At 38.4% G+C, this 18952-nt stretch overlaps 1 protein-coding gene across 16 annotated transcripts in view; it reads right to left on the reverse strand.

Annotated features, from left to right (window-relative positions):
- Positions 1-18952, reverse strand: part of ROBO2 (roundabout guidance receptor 2) — a 608856-nt gene that overhangs the window by 549981 nt on the left and 39923 nt on the right. Inside the window, exon 1 of one of the 16 annotated variants that reach the window (XM_056807261.1) lies at positions 7960-8556. The exons of 9 other annotated variants lie outside the window; for them this stretch is intronic. In XM_056807261.1, the coding sequence (XP_056663239.1) occupies positions 7960-8086 (127 nt within the window). In that variant the 5' untranslated portion in view covers positions 8087-8556. Of the gene's footprint in view, positions 1-7959; positions 8557-18952 lie in introns of those variants that run through there. 6 more of the 16 variants (XM_056807262.1, XM_056807266.1, XM_056807268.1 and 3 more) reach the window with 6 other exon arrangements.

Here is an 18952-nt window from a genome sequence, read left to right on the forward strand (position 1 = left end):
CTGTCTCTCTCTCTCTCTGTCTCTCTGTCTCTCTCTCTCTCTCTCTCTCTCTCTCTCTCTCTCTCTCTGTCTCTCTCTCTCTCTCTCTCTCTCTCTCTCTCTCTCTCTGTGTGTCTCTCTGTCTCTCTGTCTCTCTCTCTCTCCACTTCATGAGATATCAAAAAAATAACAAAATCAAAAGTATAGAATATAAAATCTATCTCCTCTCATATTTGATCTCTGAATATAGGATACTCAGCATTTGTGATGTTTTAGTACTTAGTTATATATTTGAACAGGTTCTTTAAGTAGGGAAATTATTTTTTTTAAAATTGAACATAAAATTTTGCTCAATTAATATGGAGGTTATGTTTTTAGCTTCAAAAGTTGATATAAATTTAATGTAAACTTAGAGATAGAGCCCTCTTTTTTAAAAGTGGAAAGGATGCCAATAGCCTCATTTGAAATACTAAGAAATCATTTTAAGCAATTTTACAGTATATTTCCCATTATAATGGTCAAGATATCGCTAAGACTTTTCCTCTAAAAAACATTATATAGGATTTGGAATATTTCTCACCATTAGAATAACCATTTCAGGGATCAAAAAGCTTGGTGACTAAACTGGCTGCCATTAAAGTTGTTCAAATTTATTCTTTTCTATTTTATTTTTTTAAATTCAGTTCTTTCTCAAAGAAAATTTATTCTGAAGGCAGAGACAAGATTGAAGCTTAGTAGCTGCAAAAGCTATAAGGAACTGCTCCAAAAATCCACTCAAACAAACTTAAAATAGTACCTCAAATCAACACAAGTCACAAAACCAACAGGGAAACTGAGTGATTTTTTTTTCTTGCTGAAAATAACTTGAAAAGTAGGCAGAGTCAATTTTCACTGGGCAATGATGCACCAAAGTTAAAACTGTACACAAAGAATGAGCCTACCACCCTCCAACTACTGCATCAGGTTTCAAACCTGGACACAGAGCACTCCACACCCACTCTTTGAAGTCTCTTGTCTGGCACCAGCTGACAGTGAGGCCTAAAAATTAATAGCACTTGGCATGTTCAAGCCCATGGTGAAGCCCCTAGACCCAGGGTAAAATAATTCAGAGGACTCTTAAGTCCTGCAGTCCATCAGCAAAGGAGGCAGAATCAGCAGAGAAAAAGAAATGAAAGTAATGCAAAGACAAAATAGATTAAGAAGCAAAATTGGCCAAGTAGGAAAAGAGGCAGGAAAATCCAATGAAGAAAATAATTACCTAAAACACACAAATGACCTGCTGGATGGAGAGATTTTTAAGAATCCAGTGAAGAAAAGAGTTCCATGAAAAGAGGAATGTACCAAATGGTAAGGAGGATCAAAAGGTCATAGAAGAAAATTATTTTATAAAAATTAGAATAGGGCAAATGACTTCATGAGACATCAAGAAACAATATAACAAAATCAAAAGAATGATAAAATAGAAGAGAATATGAAATATCTTATTGAAAAAACAAGTGACCTGGAAAATAGATAATTCAAGAATTGTTGGACTACCCAAAAATCATAACAAACAAACAAACAAAAAGCCTAGACATCATATTACAAGAAATTATCAAAGAAAACTGCCCTGCTATTCTTGAATGAGAGACTAAAATAGAAATAGAGGGCAAAAATAGAAAAAGAATCCACAGAGTATCTCCTATAATTAATCTCCAAATGACAACTCTAAGGAATGTTGTAACCAAGTTCAAGAGCTCTGAGGTCAAGGAGAAAATACAGCAAACAGCCAGAAAGAAACAACTCAAATATCATAGAGCCCCAGTCAGGATTACATAGATCTGGCAGAGTCCACATTGAAAGACCAGAAGGCTTGGGATATAATATTCTGGAAGACAAGGGAACTGGATTTACAACCAAGAATCACATACTCTTTCAGGAGAAACTATGGTCATTTAATAAAATGGATTTCCAAGCATTCCTGAAGATCAGTCTCAAACAGAAATTTTGATTGTGCAAATAAAAATTTCAAGAGAATCATGAAAAAGTAAATAAGAAAGAGGAAAAAATTAAGGGATTCAATAAGGTCAAATAGTTTATATTCACACATAAAAAGATATTTATAACTTTTAAAATTTTTATCATTCTGATAGTAATTAGAAGAAGTATATATAGACAAAATGAATAAAGTAAGCTATTTAGGATGATATGCAAAAAAAAAGGAAACTATTCTAACTTAAAATAGTTTTATTCTGACCCTTAGTGTCATTGAATTTCCTTCTTTTTAGGTAATAGAAACAATAAAAACCATGGATGTGTCATAATAAACAGCAAGACATTTTATTGACGCCTCATCATTTAAAAAAAATAGCACTTGTTATGTATTTACTATTCTCCAGTATTAAATAATGGGGATGTATAGGCAAGAGTGAAATACTGTATTTAATAAGCTTACATCCTAAACAGGGAAATTCTAAATCCTCACTGCATTGCATTTGACAGTGAGCCATAATGACCATTTAGGAATATAGAAAGATGAGAATTTTTTTTTAACCTGCAGAAAGTACAAACATACTTTGACAAAATTATATCTCTACTGAGATATAAAACTCACTCATCTCTGGCAGTCTGAAAAAACTCAGTGTGGTCTTAAATTAAGATGTTAAACAAAATAAATAAAAATACTATACCACATGGTTAATGTTAATTTGACTCTGTGGTTTTCTAAGTCCATATGCTCATAGGGAAACATTTCTGTTTAACTTTGACAACACTGTTATATAACAAAAAGAATGGAGACCACTACAATACAATGATTATATAACTGAGTCAAACTATTCCCTACTTTCTATCTTATATTTAAAAATAAAAGGAAAAAGTCCATACTAAATTATTTCATCTACTTGTGTAGAAACACTGACAATCATATACCATTAAGGTTCAACAACACTTTTTTCTCTTAGAAAAAAATTATATATGAAATATGAGCAGTAGTTGTATATATAGATAACTTTTAAGTCAGAACACAAATAATATACTCTAATAACCAATTATGGTGATTTCTAAAAATCTCAGTGTGTTATATAAAATGAATAATTTTGTCTATATCAAATTTAAAAGGAATTGTACAAACAAAACCAATATAACAAAGATTAAAAGGGAAACAACAAACTGGGAAAAAATTTTACAACAAACTTCTCTGATAAAAGTCTCATTTCTCAATTACTTAAAGAAATAAGTCAAATTTATAAGAACATAAGTCATTTCTCAATTGACCAGAGGTCAAAGAATCTAAATGAGTAGTTTTCAGAGGAAAAAATAAAGGCTATCAATATGAATATATGAAAAATATGAAAAAATGTTCTAAATCCTTCTTGAGAAATAGAAGGGAAGAGGTGGAGCCCAAGATAGACACTTTGTAGGTGAAATCTCTCTGACAGGCCTTCCAAACCAATCTTCAAAAAGCCCCTCAAAATGACTGGAGTCAAAAAGCAACAACAGGGCAGTGTGAGAGGGCTCTCCCCCAGAACACAACTTGAAAGGTAGGCAAACAAAGTCAATTTTACAGGATAAGGGAGAACCAGAAACAAAACTACACACAGAGAAATGCTGACAACACCAACACATACACACACACACACACACACACACACACACACACACACACACACACAAACATTGCACACACACACAACTACTATGCCAAATTCTGAGCCTGGGCACAGGCCAACTTTGGGATCCCAGGACATGGACTATATCAACAACAAAGTACCCTTATACCCCAGACCCAACTTTTGAAGTCCCAGGCCCTGACGCCAGCCAGAACCAAAGCACAATAAGTCCACAGCTACTGGCCCTTTCAAGCCTCCTCTGTGGTGAACTCCTTAGCCCCAGGGGAAAATAGTCCAGAGTCCAGCAAGGCATCAGCAGAGGTGACAAAATTAGTAACTTTTAGAATGCCCAGGGCTAGGAAAATGAGCAAACAGCAAAAGGCACCCCTAACACAAAGAACAAGGCACAGAGTCAATAGATGACAGTGAGATGCAAGCAACCACATGCAAAATTTCAAAGAAAAATGGGAATTCGAAAATCAAATAAGACAGGCTGAAGAAAAATGGAGGGAAAGGGAAAAAATGAAATACAAAAATAAATAACTTTAAAAGCAAAACTGGTTAATTGTAAAAAGAGGCATAAAAATCCAATGAAGAAAAGAATTCCATGAAAAGTAAATTGGACAAATAAAGAAAGAGGATCAAAAGGATTTATTTTTAAAAATTAGAATTGGATAAATAGAAGCTAAGGATATCATCAGACATAAGAAAGAAAAAATTCAAAAGAATGAATAAAGGAAAAAAATATGAAATATCTGACTAAAAAACAACTGACCTGGAAAAGAAATCCAGGAGAGACAATTTAAGAATTAGAACTACTTTAATGTCATGATAAAAACAAATCTAGACATCATATTACAAGAAATTGTCAAAGAAAACTGTCCTCATATTCCTAAACAAAAGAGTAAAAATAGTAATTGAAAGAATTCAAAGAGGACCTCCTATCATAAATCCCAAATTACAACTCCCAAGAATGTTATATAGTCAAGTTCAAGAGCTTGCAAGTCAAGGAGAAAGTAGTGTAAGCAGTCAGAAAGAAACAATTCAAATATCATGGATCCCCAGTTAGGCTCACACAGAATCTAGTAGCATCCACTAACCAAGGCCTATCTGTCAATTTCGCCATTTCAATATATCCCATATCTTCCTCTCCTCTGACTCTATGATCATTCTAGTGTAGGCACTCATTACCTGATGGCTGGATTATTGCAATGAATTAATGATGAGTCTGTCTCAAATCTCTCCAAACTCCAATTCATCCTACATTCAGCCAGCACATGGCTAATTATGTCAACCACCACCTCCCCCAGCCTTTACTCAATAAACTACAGTAGCTTCTTTTCCTGCAGGAGTAAACGCCATTTGCCATCCAAAGTCCCTCATAACCTAGCACTCCTACCTATCTAACATTCTTTTCCTTACTCAACCCATGATCCAACTGACCCCCGCATTCCATGAAATGAAACTTTATCTCTTGTTTCTTTCTGTTCTCTCACTATCTCTTCTCTGCTCTGAATATTGACCTACCTGTCTTACTTTTACGTTTTAACAGATTCCCATCTTCTACAGGAAGTCTTCCCCAATACCAATAAGTATTCCCAATTCATCCTATATATAGCTGGTTTGATTATAACTGCCTGTATGTTGTCTCCTTGTTTTATTTCAAGCTATTTGTGGGCAGGGACTATCTTTTTCTTCCTTTTCGATTCCCAGTCATTAGCACATATAGAAGATGCTTAACAAATATTTACTGATTGATTTAAGATGACAATAAAGTACCAGATGAGACAAATGAAATAATTTCTGACCAACAATAAGAACTAGTTTTTGAAGTGGAAATTATATAAACCTTGGGAAATTAACTGCATTACCTAAGAGTTCATCTTGGTCACAGACATGCTTAGGCTTTCATAATACAGATTTTCCTTGTTGTTGCAAAAAAAATACAATACACAGGTATAATTCTATGAACAGTGGGTAATGAGGTGGCTCAGTGGATTGAGAACTAGATCTAAAATGGGAGGTAATGGGTTCAAATCTGAATTTCTGGCTGTGTGATTCTGAGCAAGTCACTCAACAATCATTGCCTTAGAAGCAATACAGAGTATTTATTCCAAGACAGAAGGTAAGGGTTTAAAAAAAAATAATTCTATAAACAAAAGCTCTAAACAGAAACAATACTAAAGAAGACTCAGAAAATGAAATTCTGATCACATAATTATAAATATTTTAAGGAAAACAGGGTTCCATCTTAAGAATCCAAAATATCAGCACAGGGAAAAATGCTGAACTCAGTGAATGATCTTAAAATTGCAAAAGGTAGGAAAAAATATGGCTGACAAAACTTACCGAGCAGGGCAGGGAAGAAGATTGTAATCTAGATTTATATTGAAAACGTCATGGGGCAGAAAGACCTGAGCTCAAATTTAGTCTCAAACACTTACTAGCTATGCAATTGTGGCCAGGTCATTTTCAGTTTCTTCAACTGAAAGAGAAATAATAGTAGTATCTCCCTCACTAGATTTTTTGAACAATTTGATAATATAACACACATACATACTTGTCAAAGGGTTTGGAACAAAGCAGGCACTTAATAAATACTTGTTTCCTGTCCATCCCCCTCCTATTCTTTCTTTGAATAAGTATAAGTCATTAAGCCTAGTTCAATCAGTTTTAAGGTATAGAAAGAGGTTATAGATAGATCAGGTATTCATAGAGTCCAAAAAAGGATGCCCAAGACTAGATATGAACAAATAATATTCTGGTCCTTTAAAAGGGTATGAGATTAAATACTGAAAACTGCAAAAAGTACGCCTGACAATTGTCCTAAACAAAATTCTTAGAGGGAAAAAAGCATAAAACAAAACTGAAGTAATCACTAAAAACAAATCACGACAAACTTGTCATATTTCCATTTTAATGGAGCTACTAGATATGTTAGCAAACATAGATCTCAACAAGTTGAAGACCAGATCTCTCAATAAATCCCTGGGGAACTCTAGCTAATTCTTTTTTTTTTTTTTTTAATGTAGTGACATCAATATCAGGAACATAATAGCAGTAGTAGCAGGTTGGCCAACAACCATTACTAGTATTTTGTGTACAGGTATGTATACCTGTCCTTCTCAATGATCTTCATTAACATCATTAATAAATGACTCAGTCTCAACAAACGATTCACAAATTAGTTGTTAACTTCTTTAACTATCTTGGCAAGTAAAACTTTTTAAGTGACTAGTTTATATTTAGGTTCTCAGTATGGAAGTCTGAAATTACAGAAGAGATGCATGTATTTTAGCAACTAAAGATGATAAAAACTGAAATGGGTGATAGAGGAAGTGAAGGAGACAAGGCTAGGGATTCCTGTAGCAATTGTGGAATACATTTTGATTTTGTGATTTTCTAATTATTCCCATCAGAACCCATAGAGAAAAAAGGGAGAGCAAGATGGAGATTTTAAGGACAGAATGCCTCAAACACTGGCTCCCAATAACGAAGGAGAAGATCAAACCTTTAAGAAGTTTGAAACATCTTCAAGCAGCAAAGCCAGCCAAGGCCACCTACTTACTAAATCCAGGATTCATGTGCAAAGAGGGAAGCAGAAACATCACTGGGGAGGTTGGGGGGGGGGGGGGGGGTTGACAATAGTAATTGTCACATATATTACTGATCCTTTGGTCAAGCATGTTTTCAAGCTGGGAACATGTTTCTTTATATTGGTGGTTTTAGAGGAGATCTTCTATAGTCTGCATAATCCAAAACTCCACTCGCTGATCTATGGCTATAGATCATATAGGCTATATGGCTATAGATCATCGTAGGACTATGCCAAAAGTCAACGAGAATGAATACATTTATTAATTTTTTTTTAACTTAAAGGAAATTCTCTGCAAAACAGTCCTCATCCAGAGCAGTGAAAATCATGGACCAAGTCAGCTCGTTTCTAAGCCCTGCCAAAACGGAGGAAAGGCGTTTCTCGATTTCATGGCCAAGAAGGAGGAAATGGAGAAGAGATAAAGTTCCCTGGTCCCAGCAACTTCCCCAACGCAGCCGTACTCAGGCAAACAGCAATTTCTACCCACCAAATCACTCAGTGAGGGACAAAACTCTATCGCTCTTATTATATATGAAGTCCTGGGATAGAAAGCATTTCATATGCAAACAGCTCCCTCTAGGCCTTTTTTAAACCCTCGCCTTCCATCTTGGACTCAATACTGGGTATTGGCTCCAAGGCAGCAGAGTGGTGAGGGCTAGGCCATGGGGGTTCAGTGGGGTCACAAGCTGGGAAGGGTCTAAGGCCAGATTGGAACCCAGGACTTCCTGTCTCTGGACTTGGCTTTAATTCACTGAGCCACCCCACGACAACCCGCTCCCCACTGTGCTTCTTTACCTCCAGGCACAGCTCTAGAACACCTATTTGCTGATCCTTCAGTCTCTCCTTCCAGTTGGGAAAGCTTACTTTGGGCTGATATAAGACAGCATCGAGATGAAGCGTTTTTCATTTGGACCCAATACATAACGTTCCTCAGAGCAGTGGACAGAAGCCAACGTCTCCACGTAAGGAAGGGGACGTTTCCGCTGGCCTGAAGCCTCTCTGTCTGAGCGCTGTCCTTTCACTTGCTTGTCTTCCTGGTTCATCTGGGCAGTGACATTTCTCCGGATTAGGAGGCGCTCTGAGCTTGTCTAGGCAGGAGGGAGCGACCTTCCGCGGAAGACGGAGGCACAGGCAGCTTTGGAGGGGGAGGGGCTCGGCCAGGACTTCTGCTCATGGACGGTTCTCGGGAGGCAAGCTTGAGGTCGCCAATCACGTCATCTCTCTCACCGTGGCCAGACACAAAGCTTTGAGTCGGAAAGTCGTCATGTCATCCGGAACTTTTCTTACCAATTTCACGTCCTGAATACTAACAGGAAGTCCTCCCCCGCGGACAATTACCTTAACACATGCATACATGCGTGCCGCTCGCTCACAGTGCAAAGCTCCAGTCCCTGGCGTGGGCCCCTCCCCATAGAATCCTGCCAGCGTCTCTTCCAGTTATATTTCTAGACCGAAGAGGAGCCAAATAGACCACGGCCAAAACACTGATGGCGGGGAGGCAGCTTGTAGCCTGCCATCCAAGAGAGAAGGCTGCACATCATTTTAGAACAGTTTCCTCGCCCAATGGAGACTCTGCCGGTCATCATGGCCACACCGTGCCTTCTTCGCAGGAAAGAGACCTCGGCGAAGCCCACTCTTATCCTTCACAAGCCACTGTCCTTCCCGGCACCCCTTCTCACGCCCGCCCACTCCTAAGAGCAGGGACTGCTGAAGTCTGTGTTCATTCTCCCAGCTCTTAGAATAACGACTGGCCCACAGCAAGTGTCTCACGAATGCCTTCATTCGTGCATCATGCAGATAGTGGGAAAACTGCACACAGACCCATCCACATGGGATGCTTTCACTAAGGAAGAAGACAAGACTTCAAATAATCCTGCAACCAAATTTAGAAAGAATTTATCTCAAAGAACGGGAAAATATAGTGTATGAATACCCGAAGCATTCAGTAGTCTGCTTAGGAAAATGTCAGAGATCTGCCATTAAGAGTCAACTGTAACTAGCACGGCTAAAGAGGGATTTCCATTTCCTGGCAGGAGAACAATTTTGTCCAACAGAGAGGGTTTAGGGGTGAGAATTTTCCTTCTGTAAGTAACTTAATGAATGAAGTACTAATTAACATTATGGCATTGATAAATGGAGAGAGAGATTAGGGATGTACTCGATATTCAGACCTTCCCAGATGGACTGTCAAAGCCACATTAATTCCTATCTCATTGGAGCATCTGCTTCTCCCCAAATCCACTGCCCCTTGGTACAAACAACACAAACTGTTGTGACTCAATTCGATTTATATCAATCTAATTTCTTTTAATCCAATTTGTATTCCAATCTACTGCTTTCTAATCACTTAAATCTTCAGCCTCCATCTGGTAATTTTTCTCTCAAAATTAACGGAGCAGATGCCTCTGCAATTGTCTTGCTCTGTCTAGCTAATCATGCTCTACACCCGGCCTATAGAATGGCCTGAATAGGGACATGACTTACAGTGTTGCCCTTCTAGTTACGAAAAGGGACAAGTGGAGAGGCCATTTTATCTCTGGGTAATTGGTTAATTTGCATGACACTGGTAAGGAAGAAGTGCAAGAAACCAAAATTCAGAGAGGAAATCCACAGGAAGACAAGAAAAATGGACTCATTTGTCAAGTGTCCAAACTAGCTGTTGTTCAGGGGAACAAACATGAGGCCAGAACATAAAGAAATGTAGGAAGATCTGAAAAGCTAATCCTTGCATTCTATTGAATGGAAGGCATTTCCAGGTTATCATAACATGAAATCAGGCTGAGAATGCAACTAGTTTCCCATTAAAAAGTTTTAGAACAAATTCAAGAAGATAGATAGATAGACAGACAGGTGGAAAGACAGACAGACAGACAGACAGACAGACAGACAGACAGACAGACAGACAGATAGATAGATAGATAGATAGATAGATAGATAGATAGATAGATAGAAGACAGATGGGTGGATAGATAGATAGATAGATAGATAGATAGATAGATAGATAGATAGAGACAGACAGACAGACAGACAGACAGACAGACAGACAGACAGACAGATAGATAGATAGATAGATAGATAGATAGATAGATAGATGGATAGGTAGATAGATGGATGGATGGATATAATGACAGAGACAGAGAGGTAGAGACAGACAGACAGACAGACAAATAGATAGATAGATGGATAGATTGATAGAGAAACAGAGAGGTTAAAGAGAGAGACAGACAGAGAGATGGAGAGATAGCGAGATAGAGAGATAAAGAGATAGACAGACAGATAGACAGGTAGATAGATGATAGATAGATCGATAGATAGATAGAGATAGATAGAGATAGAGATAGATAGATAGATAGATAGAGAGAGAGAGATAGATAGATAGATAGATAGATAGATAGATAGATAGATAGATGGATGGATGGATGGATAGATTGATAGAGAGACAGAGAGGTAGATAGAGACAGACAGACAGACAGACAGACAGACAGGTGGAAAAACCGACAGACAGACGGAAAGACAGACAGACAGACAGACAGACGGAAAGACAGACAGACAGACAGACAGATAGATAGATAGATAGATAGATAGATAGATAGATAGATAGATAGATAGATAGATGGACAGGGAGCTAGACAGATAGATAGATACATACATACATACATACATACATACATACATACATACATACATACATATATATACATACATACATACATACATAAAGAGATAGAGATAGAAGACAGATAGATAGATAGATAGATGGATGGATGGATGGATAGAAAGAGATATAGATAGATAGATAGATAGATAGATAGATAGATAGATAGATAGATGGACAGGGAGCTAGACAGATAGATAGATATATACATAGATAGGTAGATAGAGAGAGAGATAGATGGATAGATAGACAGAGATAGAGATAGATAGATAGATAGATAGATAGATAGATAGATAGATAGATAGATGGATGGATGGACAGGGAGCTAGACAGATAGATAGATATATACATAGATAGGTAGATAGAGAGAGAGATAGATGGATAGATAGATAGATAGATGGACAGGGAGCTAGACAGATAGATAGATATATACATAGATAGGTAGATAGAGAGAGAGATAGATGGATAGATAGACAGAGATAGAGATAGATAGATAGATAGATAGATAGATAGATAGATAGATAGATAGATAGATAGATAGATGGACAGGGAGCTAGACAGATAGATAGATATATACATAGATAGGTAGATAGAGAGAGAGATAGATGGATAGATAGACAGAGATAGAGATAGATAGATAGATAGATAGATAGATAGATAGATAGATAGATAGATAGATAGATAGATGGATGGATAGATTGATAGAGAGACAGAGAGGTAGATAGATAGATAGAGACAAACAGAGATAGAGAGATGGAGAGATAGAGACAGACAGACAGACAGGTGGAAAGACCGACAGACAGACAGACAGATAGATAGATAGATAGATAGATAGATAGATAGATAGATAGATAGATAGATGTAATATTTGAAAAAATAAAATAGCTCCTGGCTAGCACTTTTACTACTGTGTAAATTCTATTCCAAGCCATAATTAATGTCACAAATTAAATATTTCCTCATGAGCAAACTGGACAACACCAGCTATAAGTATTATTCCAGAATCTCACCAATTATGGGGGGGGGGGGGAACAAATTGTACAGGTCATCTGAGGAGCAGCAATAACTGTCCAATATTATATTATTAAGTAGAAAAATTAGTTTTCATGTGTCTTGAATAGCTCATTATTTCATAGTCATAACCAAGACATGGTTTACACATAAATTAGTATGACATTTATGATGTAAATTAATCGAAAATGTTAAATAGGCACATTTGCCCAGGTAGAATAACATGGCCCATGTTAGGTATAAAAATAACTAACATGCATTTTTGAGCACGTTAAGATTTAAGAAGTATTTTCCTCACATTATCCCTGAAAATTCAACCAGATATTATCTAACCATTTTACAGATGGGGAAAATGAGACTCGGAGAAGCTTAACCGAGTTTTCCTATGTACTAGGTGCTACCTACTTCCTACCTACGAGATACTTCCTTACCTTCTAGGTACCTACTAATTGCAAAAGCCAGGATTCAACTGCAGTAGTCCTTAATTCAACTCCAGTGCTCTACTACAACATACCATCAAGGAAAAGTGACCTAAACAAAATCATATCCACAATTCAAAACGGGAAAATATTATTTAATAAAATTTCAGGGTTTTTTGTTCAATCATTTTCAGTCATGTCCAATTCTTTAGGACCCCATTTGGGGTTCTCTTTCTAAAGATAATGAAGAGATTTTCTTCTTCAATTCATTTTACAGATAAGGAAACTGAGGTAAACGAGGTTAAGTGACTTGCACAGATGACACAGCAAGTAAGCGTCTGAGGCCAGATTTGAACTCAGGAAGATGAGTCTTCTCCGTCTAAAGCCAGCACTCTGTTATTCAGTGCGGCCCCTACCTGCCCATTTAGAACAGTAAAGAGGAAAGAGGAAGAAAGCAAAGGAGGCACCTTCATTACGGCCGACTTTGTGGGCTCGTCTCCCAGCATACATCAGGTAACTAAGACGTCCCCTCTGGGCCAATCCGTGCACGATCTCTGCCAAAGTGGCCTGTAAACGCTCCGCACACGAGCGCTCAATAAAGTGTGAGTAAAACGTAGCGCGGGCTCTTTTCGGCTGGGGGCCTCATCTGCAATGAGGTCAGGGCTTAGCCCTTGTCAAGTGTTCGCCTTTAGGCACTGACGGCTAACACCGAATTCATCTCTAATGTCCAACGCCTTCCGTTTTGTCTGTGGTTCACACGGTGCTGGGCACAAAGGCGCAGAGAAAGCACTCGGTGCCGGGCAGTTCAAACAAAGAATCACTATTCATACTGAACTATTTCCAAGCATTTTTGTCAAGGACTAGAAGACCAACGAGGCCAAGAATTCCTTGCTATCACCTAACGCCTGTCATTGCTCATCGAGACTCTTCTAAGCGCCACGGCGGCGAGCGGGGAGGAAACAAAGACGAGCGCTGACTGAGCGCGTCAGCCCGCCTTCTACGCACCTGAAGGCGGCGCGTGGTGCCTGTTCACTGCGACAAGAAAGCGCATCCCGCTTCCGTGGCCTCCAGAGGAGAGTGCAGAGCGCGGGGCCCCTTGAGACTCTCTCGGAGGACAGTGGTGCGGTGCAACTCCAAGCCATTTCCCAAAGGCAGATCTTAACCCTTGCCACTACAACCCTCCTTGGAGCCATCGACCAGCCCTGGTTTTCCCATCTCTTGGACATTTTCCAGTACGTTCCTGCCGCACGTGCCGAGTAAGTCACAGAAAATGACCCAACACGGTGCCTCGAATGCCTAGATTTCTGCTTGTGCTGCACCATTTACTTCTTCTGCTTCAATGTACTAAAGTAAAAAATAATCTCAAGTTAGTGAACAAGAAACACACTTAAAATGGCCCTTTACGAGGAATTCACCGCATGGGGTGCAGCTTCAAGCAGCTCTAATCGCTAGGAAACGAGGGGCCCCCAACGGCCGTTTTACGGTCTTGTGCTTGCTCCTCCACACACGCTCACGAGGGCGGCAAGCTCTTGTACAGGGCATTGAGAGGGATACAGACCCGTGCCCTTGCTGCCGGCGCCACGGTCCCAGTCAGGATGCTGCCCTAACCAGCAGCCTTCAGTGCAGTGTCTACAAAGAACTCACTGGAGGACCTTGGGAAGCTCTTCATGTCACATGGCCTCAAGTTCCCCTTTGATGCAATGGAATGAGCACTTATGAAATAAATGGGGACCGTGGGAAGCCATGGGAACAAATGAGAGAAAGGCAGGCTCAACCCTCAAGGAACTCGCAATCGAATGGAGAAGACAATAGTGGAGAGAGAAGAGCCTACATACCTTGTCCCTTGCTCTGTGCAGTTGACAATGGAGTGGGCTGTCAAGTGCAGAGTCTGCCTTCTGGGACAGAAGGCTTGGGGTCTAGTCCAGCCCTCCCCTCACAGAGTAGAGGACGCTAATGGATTCAGAGGTTTGGAGCAAATTCAACAGGAGGAGGAATTTCTGGCAATTGGCTTCTCCTGGGAGGGGCATTTTAGAATTTGAAAAAGGAATGAAGGGAGAAAATCCATCCCTCAGGAATATGTTTCTAGTTTATTCTATAAATGTCAGGATCAGACAGAGGTAATGACCCAAAATGCTTCATTTAATTTCAGAACAATTTATCAGACATATAAATGCGACTACCGTCATGATCAGACCTAACTGCTTTGATCAGTGTGTGTCCTTCTTTGGAAATAATGGGATGAAAAAGAAACAACCAGAAAACCAGACGTGACTGCACAAGAAACACCAAAGGACAAGGCTTTCTCTTGCTTGGAGTAGAGGTGAATGAGAAAGGATCTCAGGAAGTTTGATTAATTAATAATGGTTGAAAACTTCCCATTAGCAGAAAACTATACTAAGCTATGGAATTCCACACCATTACCCTCAGTCTTCTTAACTTTCCTAGCAAGCTAGTGTTCAATAAGCCCCAAGATCCCAGATTTTGGAACAAGAATTCACTATCTGACAAAAATTGGGGAAAAAATATTAGGTTTAGATCTATATCTTACACCCTATACTGTAAGAGATGATATTGGAGGGTATATTTTGATGGATACTAGATAACCAATAGATCAGTTATCTTCTTTTTGCCTACCCTCCTCCCTTTTATACATCCCTTCCTCCCCTCTTCTTCCTTTCAGTTTCCCCTTCCCCCTTCTTCTTCATCCTCCTTCTAAGTCACTCAAGGTGAGCTATGATGTTTCAGAGGAAATACTCTTTTCTCTTCTTTATCTCAAGTAAGGGTTTATTAGGGAAAAAAACAGGAAAGATGGAGGATAAGGTAAGAGGGGTGGGATTTCCCTATTATCTACAATGAGTGTTAGGTTGGAGGATATTGAGAGAAATGGCAGTTCAGTCACTAGCATGAAATGGAGGCTGTCAGAGAGAGATATATGGACTATTGTCCTTCTTCTGCCTTCAAATCAGCAAGGCCACCTCCAACTTGATTATCTCAAGTCCAAGAGATAAACCCAGCTTCTTCCTTCTGGGTCACTATCATCAGCCCCAAAAACCTCAAAACAGTCACCAATGGCTTGGCTACAAACTGCTTTTCCCAGTAACATTCCAAATGTAATTTTCCTTTGATTGTCAGCTGACCCATCTCTATATTCTGTCCTTTACATGCATTTTTCTCTTCCACAATACCAAGATAAATTAAAAAATGGTCAAATGACTTAAATATATAAAGAGTGAAATCATAAACAAATTAGATGAACACAGAATAATATACCTGTCAGAGATCTATGAGAGAGGAAGTAATTTAAGACCAAGCAACAGAGAGAACATTGCAAAATATAAAATGAATAATTTTGATTATATCAAAAAGGTTTTGTGCATGCAAAATTAATTCAACCAAAATTAGAAGGGAAGCAACAAATTGGGAGGAAAAATTTTATAACACAAACCTCTGTCAAATGTACAAGAAATAAAGCCATTCCCCAGTTGACAAATGGTCAAAGGATATGAATCGATAGTTTTCAGATGAAGAAATCAAAACTATCAATAATCACATGAAAAAGTGTTCTAAAGCCCTCCTGATTAGAGAAATGCAGATCAAAACAATGCTGAGGTACCAACTCATGCCTAGCAGATTAGCCAATATGACAGTAAAGGAAAATAACAAATGTTGGAGGAGATGTGGCAAAATTGGGACACTAATGCATTGCAGGTGGAGTTCTGAATTGATTCAATCACTTTAGAAGGAAATTTGGAATTATGCCCAAAGGGCTTTAAAAAGAATCCATACCCTTTGATTCCGTAATACAACTACTAGGTTTGTGCCCCAAAGAGATAATAATAAAAAACATTTCTACAAAAATATTCCTAGCTTCCCTCTTTGTGATGACAAAAAATTGGAAAATGAGGATATGTCCCTGGATTGGGGAATGGTTGAACAAATTGTGGTATATGAGAAGACTGGATTTAGCTATCTCCTGATTGAAACAATGAAGATACTTAGCTCTTTCTTTATTGTGAAGATAAAATTGTAATCTCCTGATTGCAACAATGAAGGTACTTAGGTCTTCCTTTATAGTGAAGCTAGAATTGTAAGCTACAATCTATTTTTAGATTTTAACTACAAAAGATGAATTAATCACAGAAAGGTATTAAGTAACTACAAAAGGTGGCCTTAACAAAAGAGGATTTAAGTAACCCAAAAAGATATAATCTAAGCAGAGAAGGTGAGGACTGAAAAGAATGGACAGTCCTGGAAAAAATCTAACCAAAGAAGGTGAGAACTAAAGAATGGGCAGTCCTGGAAAAAAGCGTCTGCTGTGATTGGTAGATGTGAAAATTTAGAGGAGGTGAGACAAGAGAAAAGGTCTTTAAATAGAGAAAAAAAGACTGAAAAAAAAAGACAGTCAGTCACCAGACTTGGAGTAAAGAATCAGTCACTCAGAGCTGAAGGGAAGGTGGACATTCAGACAATGAGTCATCCGGGCTTGGAGTGAAGGATGGAGGAGCGACTGGAAGACCAACACCCAGGCTTCTTAAAGACTGTCACAATTGGTGAGTGAAAAGCTGACTTAGTGACCCCACCTTTCTGGAGGCATGAAGCCTCCAGGAAAGGTACAACTTCTTGAGTCTCTCTTTCCCTGGTTGGGACTTAGAAATTCTAACTGATATCAGAAGAAGCCAGAGTTTTTCTCTCCCTCTCTTATCATTTCTTAATATCTTCCTTCTATTGTAAATATTGTAAATAAACTACCATAAATTCCATTTACTTTAGTAATTCATTTTGGGATTTAGAAATTAAATCCCTGGTGACCACCTAATTAATATACTCAAACTTCTGCCACAATTACCATGAATTGATGTGGAGTGAAATGATGAGAACATTATACATGAAAACTGAAACATTGTGGGACGGTCATAGGTAACTGACTTTGCGACCGATAGCAATAGAATAATCCAGGACAATCCCAAGGGACTTATGAGAAAGGACACTATACACATTGATGGAAAGAACTGTGGGAGTAGAAATGTACAAGGAAACTATTTGATTTGTCACTTGTTTACATGAGTATTGGATGTGTGGTTTTGGTTTTTAAAAGATTACTCTATTAAAAAATGAATAATATGGAAATAGGTATTGAGTAATAACACATGTATAACCCAGTGCAATTGCTTGTAGGTGCTGGGAGGGAGGTGTGAAGGGGGGGTAGTGAAAAGGGGAGGGAAAGAACATGAATCATGGAACCATGGAAAAATACTCACATTTCAAAAAGGAGTTAGAGAGGAATGCCCTCCCTCTTTTCTGGAAATCCTGGGCTCATATGCTCTTTATTCACCACAGAGTCCAAAATGTTCCTACTATCTAACACCCGTAGAACCACTCTGTAGCAGCAGTAAGAATCACACTGAAATGTGTCTTTAAGAATCTCCTCTGCAATAATCCATTGCAAGTGAATGTGGGATAGATATTTTCCTCAGAAGGTTTCATTTTATCGGATATGTACATGCTTACAGGTTTTGAGTAAACATTTTCTTGACTCCCTATTCCCTCCCCAGGTACTACTCAAACGTCCCACTGTGTTGTCCGCAAAATCTACATTCTGGCAGATCCAACCAACATTAGCCAAGTTTACTCCCTGGCCCAGCGATAGAGTGTTTTCTGTTCAAAGACCAGCCTGTTCAGAGAAGCCCCTGCACAAAAGTTCATGCCCGACAACTTGCAGTCATTCTCCAACAATGGTTAGCTACATTATAGAGGATGGGACAACTAATAGAACAGATAAAAGTATAAAGTATAAAAAGCATCTTAAAGCGTTAGTAATAGGGAAGCATCTTTTTAAGGAAATTAGCCAAGATACCAATTTATTAACTCCAAATGTGATTTTTAACCTTCTCAAAAACTACTCCAAAAGCACCACCTGAAAAAAAAAAATAGAAAGAATGTTTGCTTGACCCCGGGAATCCCATATTCCTCTGTATTACGACACACTAACCAATCTTCCTACCAATTTTTAAGTTCTTTTTTCCAAGTCTAATAATGTCTTCTCTGCTGCCTCTAACATACTATTAATAAAAAACAATAATTGGGTCATTTGGAACACCCTTCACATGAAGCCAGTTGATTAAAGAAAAGGTAAATAGAATGTACCATCAGCAAAGATAAACAATTGACAGCAAATGTCATTCACTAAAAAGATGGTGCCCTTAGTCATGACTTTCTCCTAATCTCTGACGTCTAATAAATGACTCTTTAAACTTGTGGTTCTTCTGAGCCACTGCAGCATCTCAAGGAATTACGAGGGACTCAAACGGTTTGTGTGTGTACAATTCTTTTGGTTCTCCGACTATCCATTTCTTCTGTCCACACATTGTCTTATGATTTGCTGAGGAAGTTTAAAAATGAAACCTGGCTTAAATCAGAGTTTGTCCGTGACACTGAGAACAATAACAAATATTACTCTCACAAGAAACAAACTATTTATTTTCCTGATAAAAGTCATAGATATACATAATAATTTGTGGCAATAACAATATCATTGTGTTGGTAGGTGAGCCTACCTGGAAAAAATGCTAATTTTATTAATATTGATAGCATCGACTTTTTTAGGAAGAAACTGGCTTACTTATCTGCCACAAGGCTCCTGTCCACTCAAATAGCTTCTTTTCGAATCGACCCGTCTATTTAGGCATAGACATCAAAACAACGC

The sequence above is a fragment of the Monodelphis domestica genome, chromosome 8 (genome assembly GCF_027887165.1).
Source record: "Monodelphis domestica isolate mMonDom1 chromosome 8, mMonDom1.pri, whole genome shotgun sequence".
Taxonomy (NCBI): Eukaryota; Metazoa; Chordata; class Mammalia; order Didelphimorphia; family Didelphidae; genus Monodelphis; species Monodelphis domestica.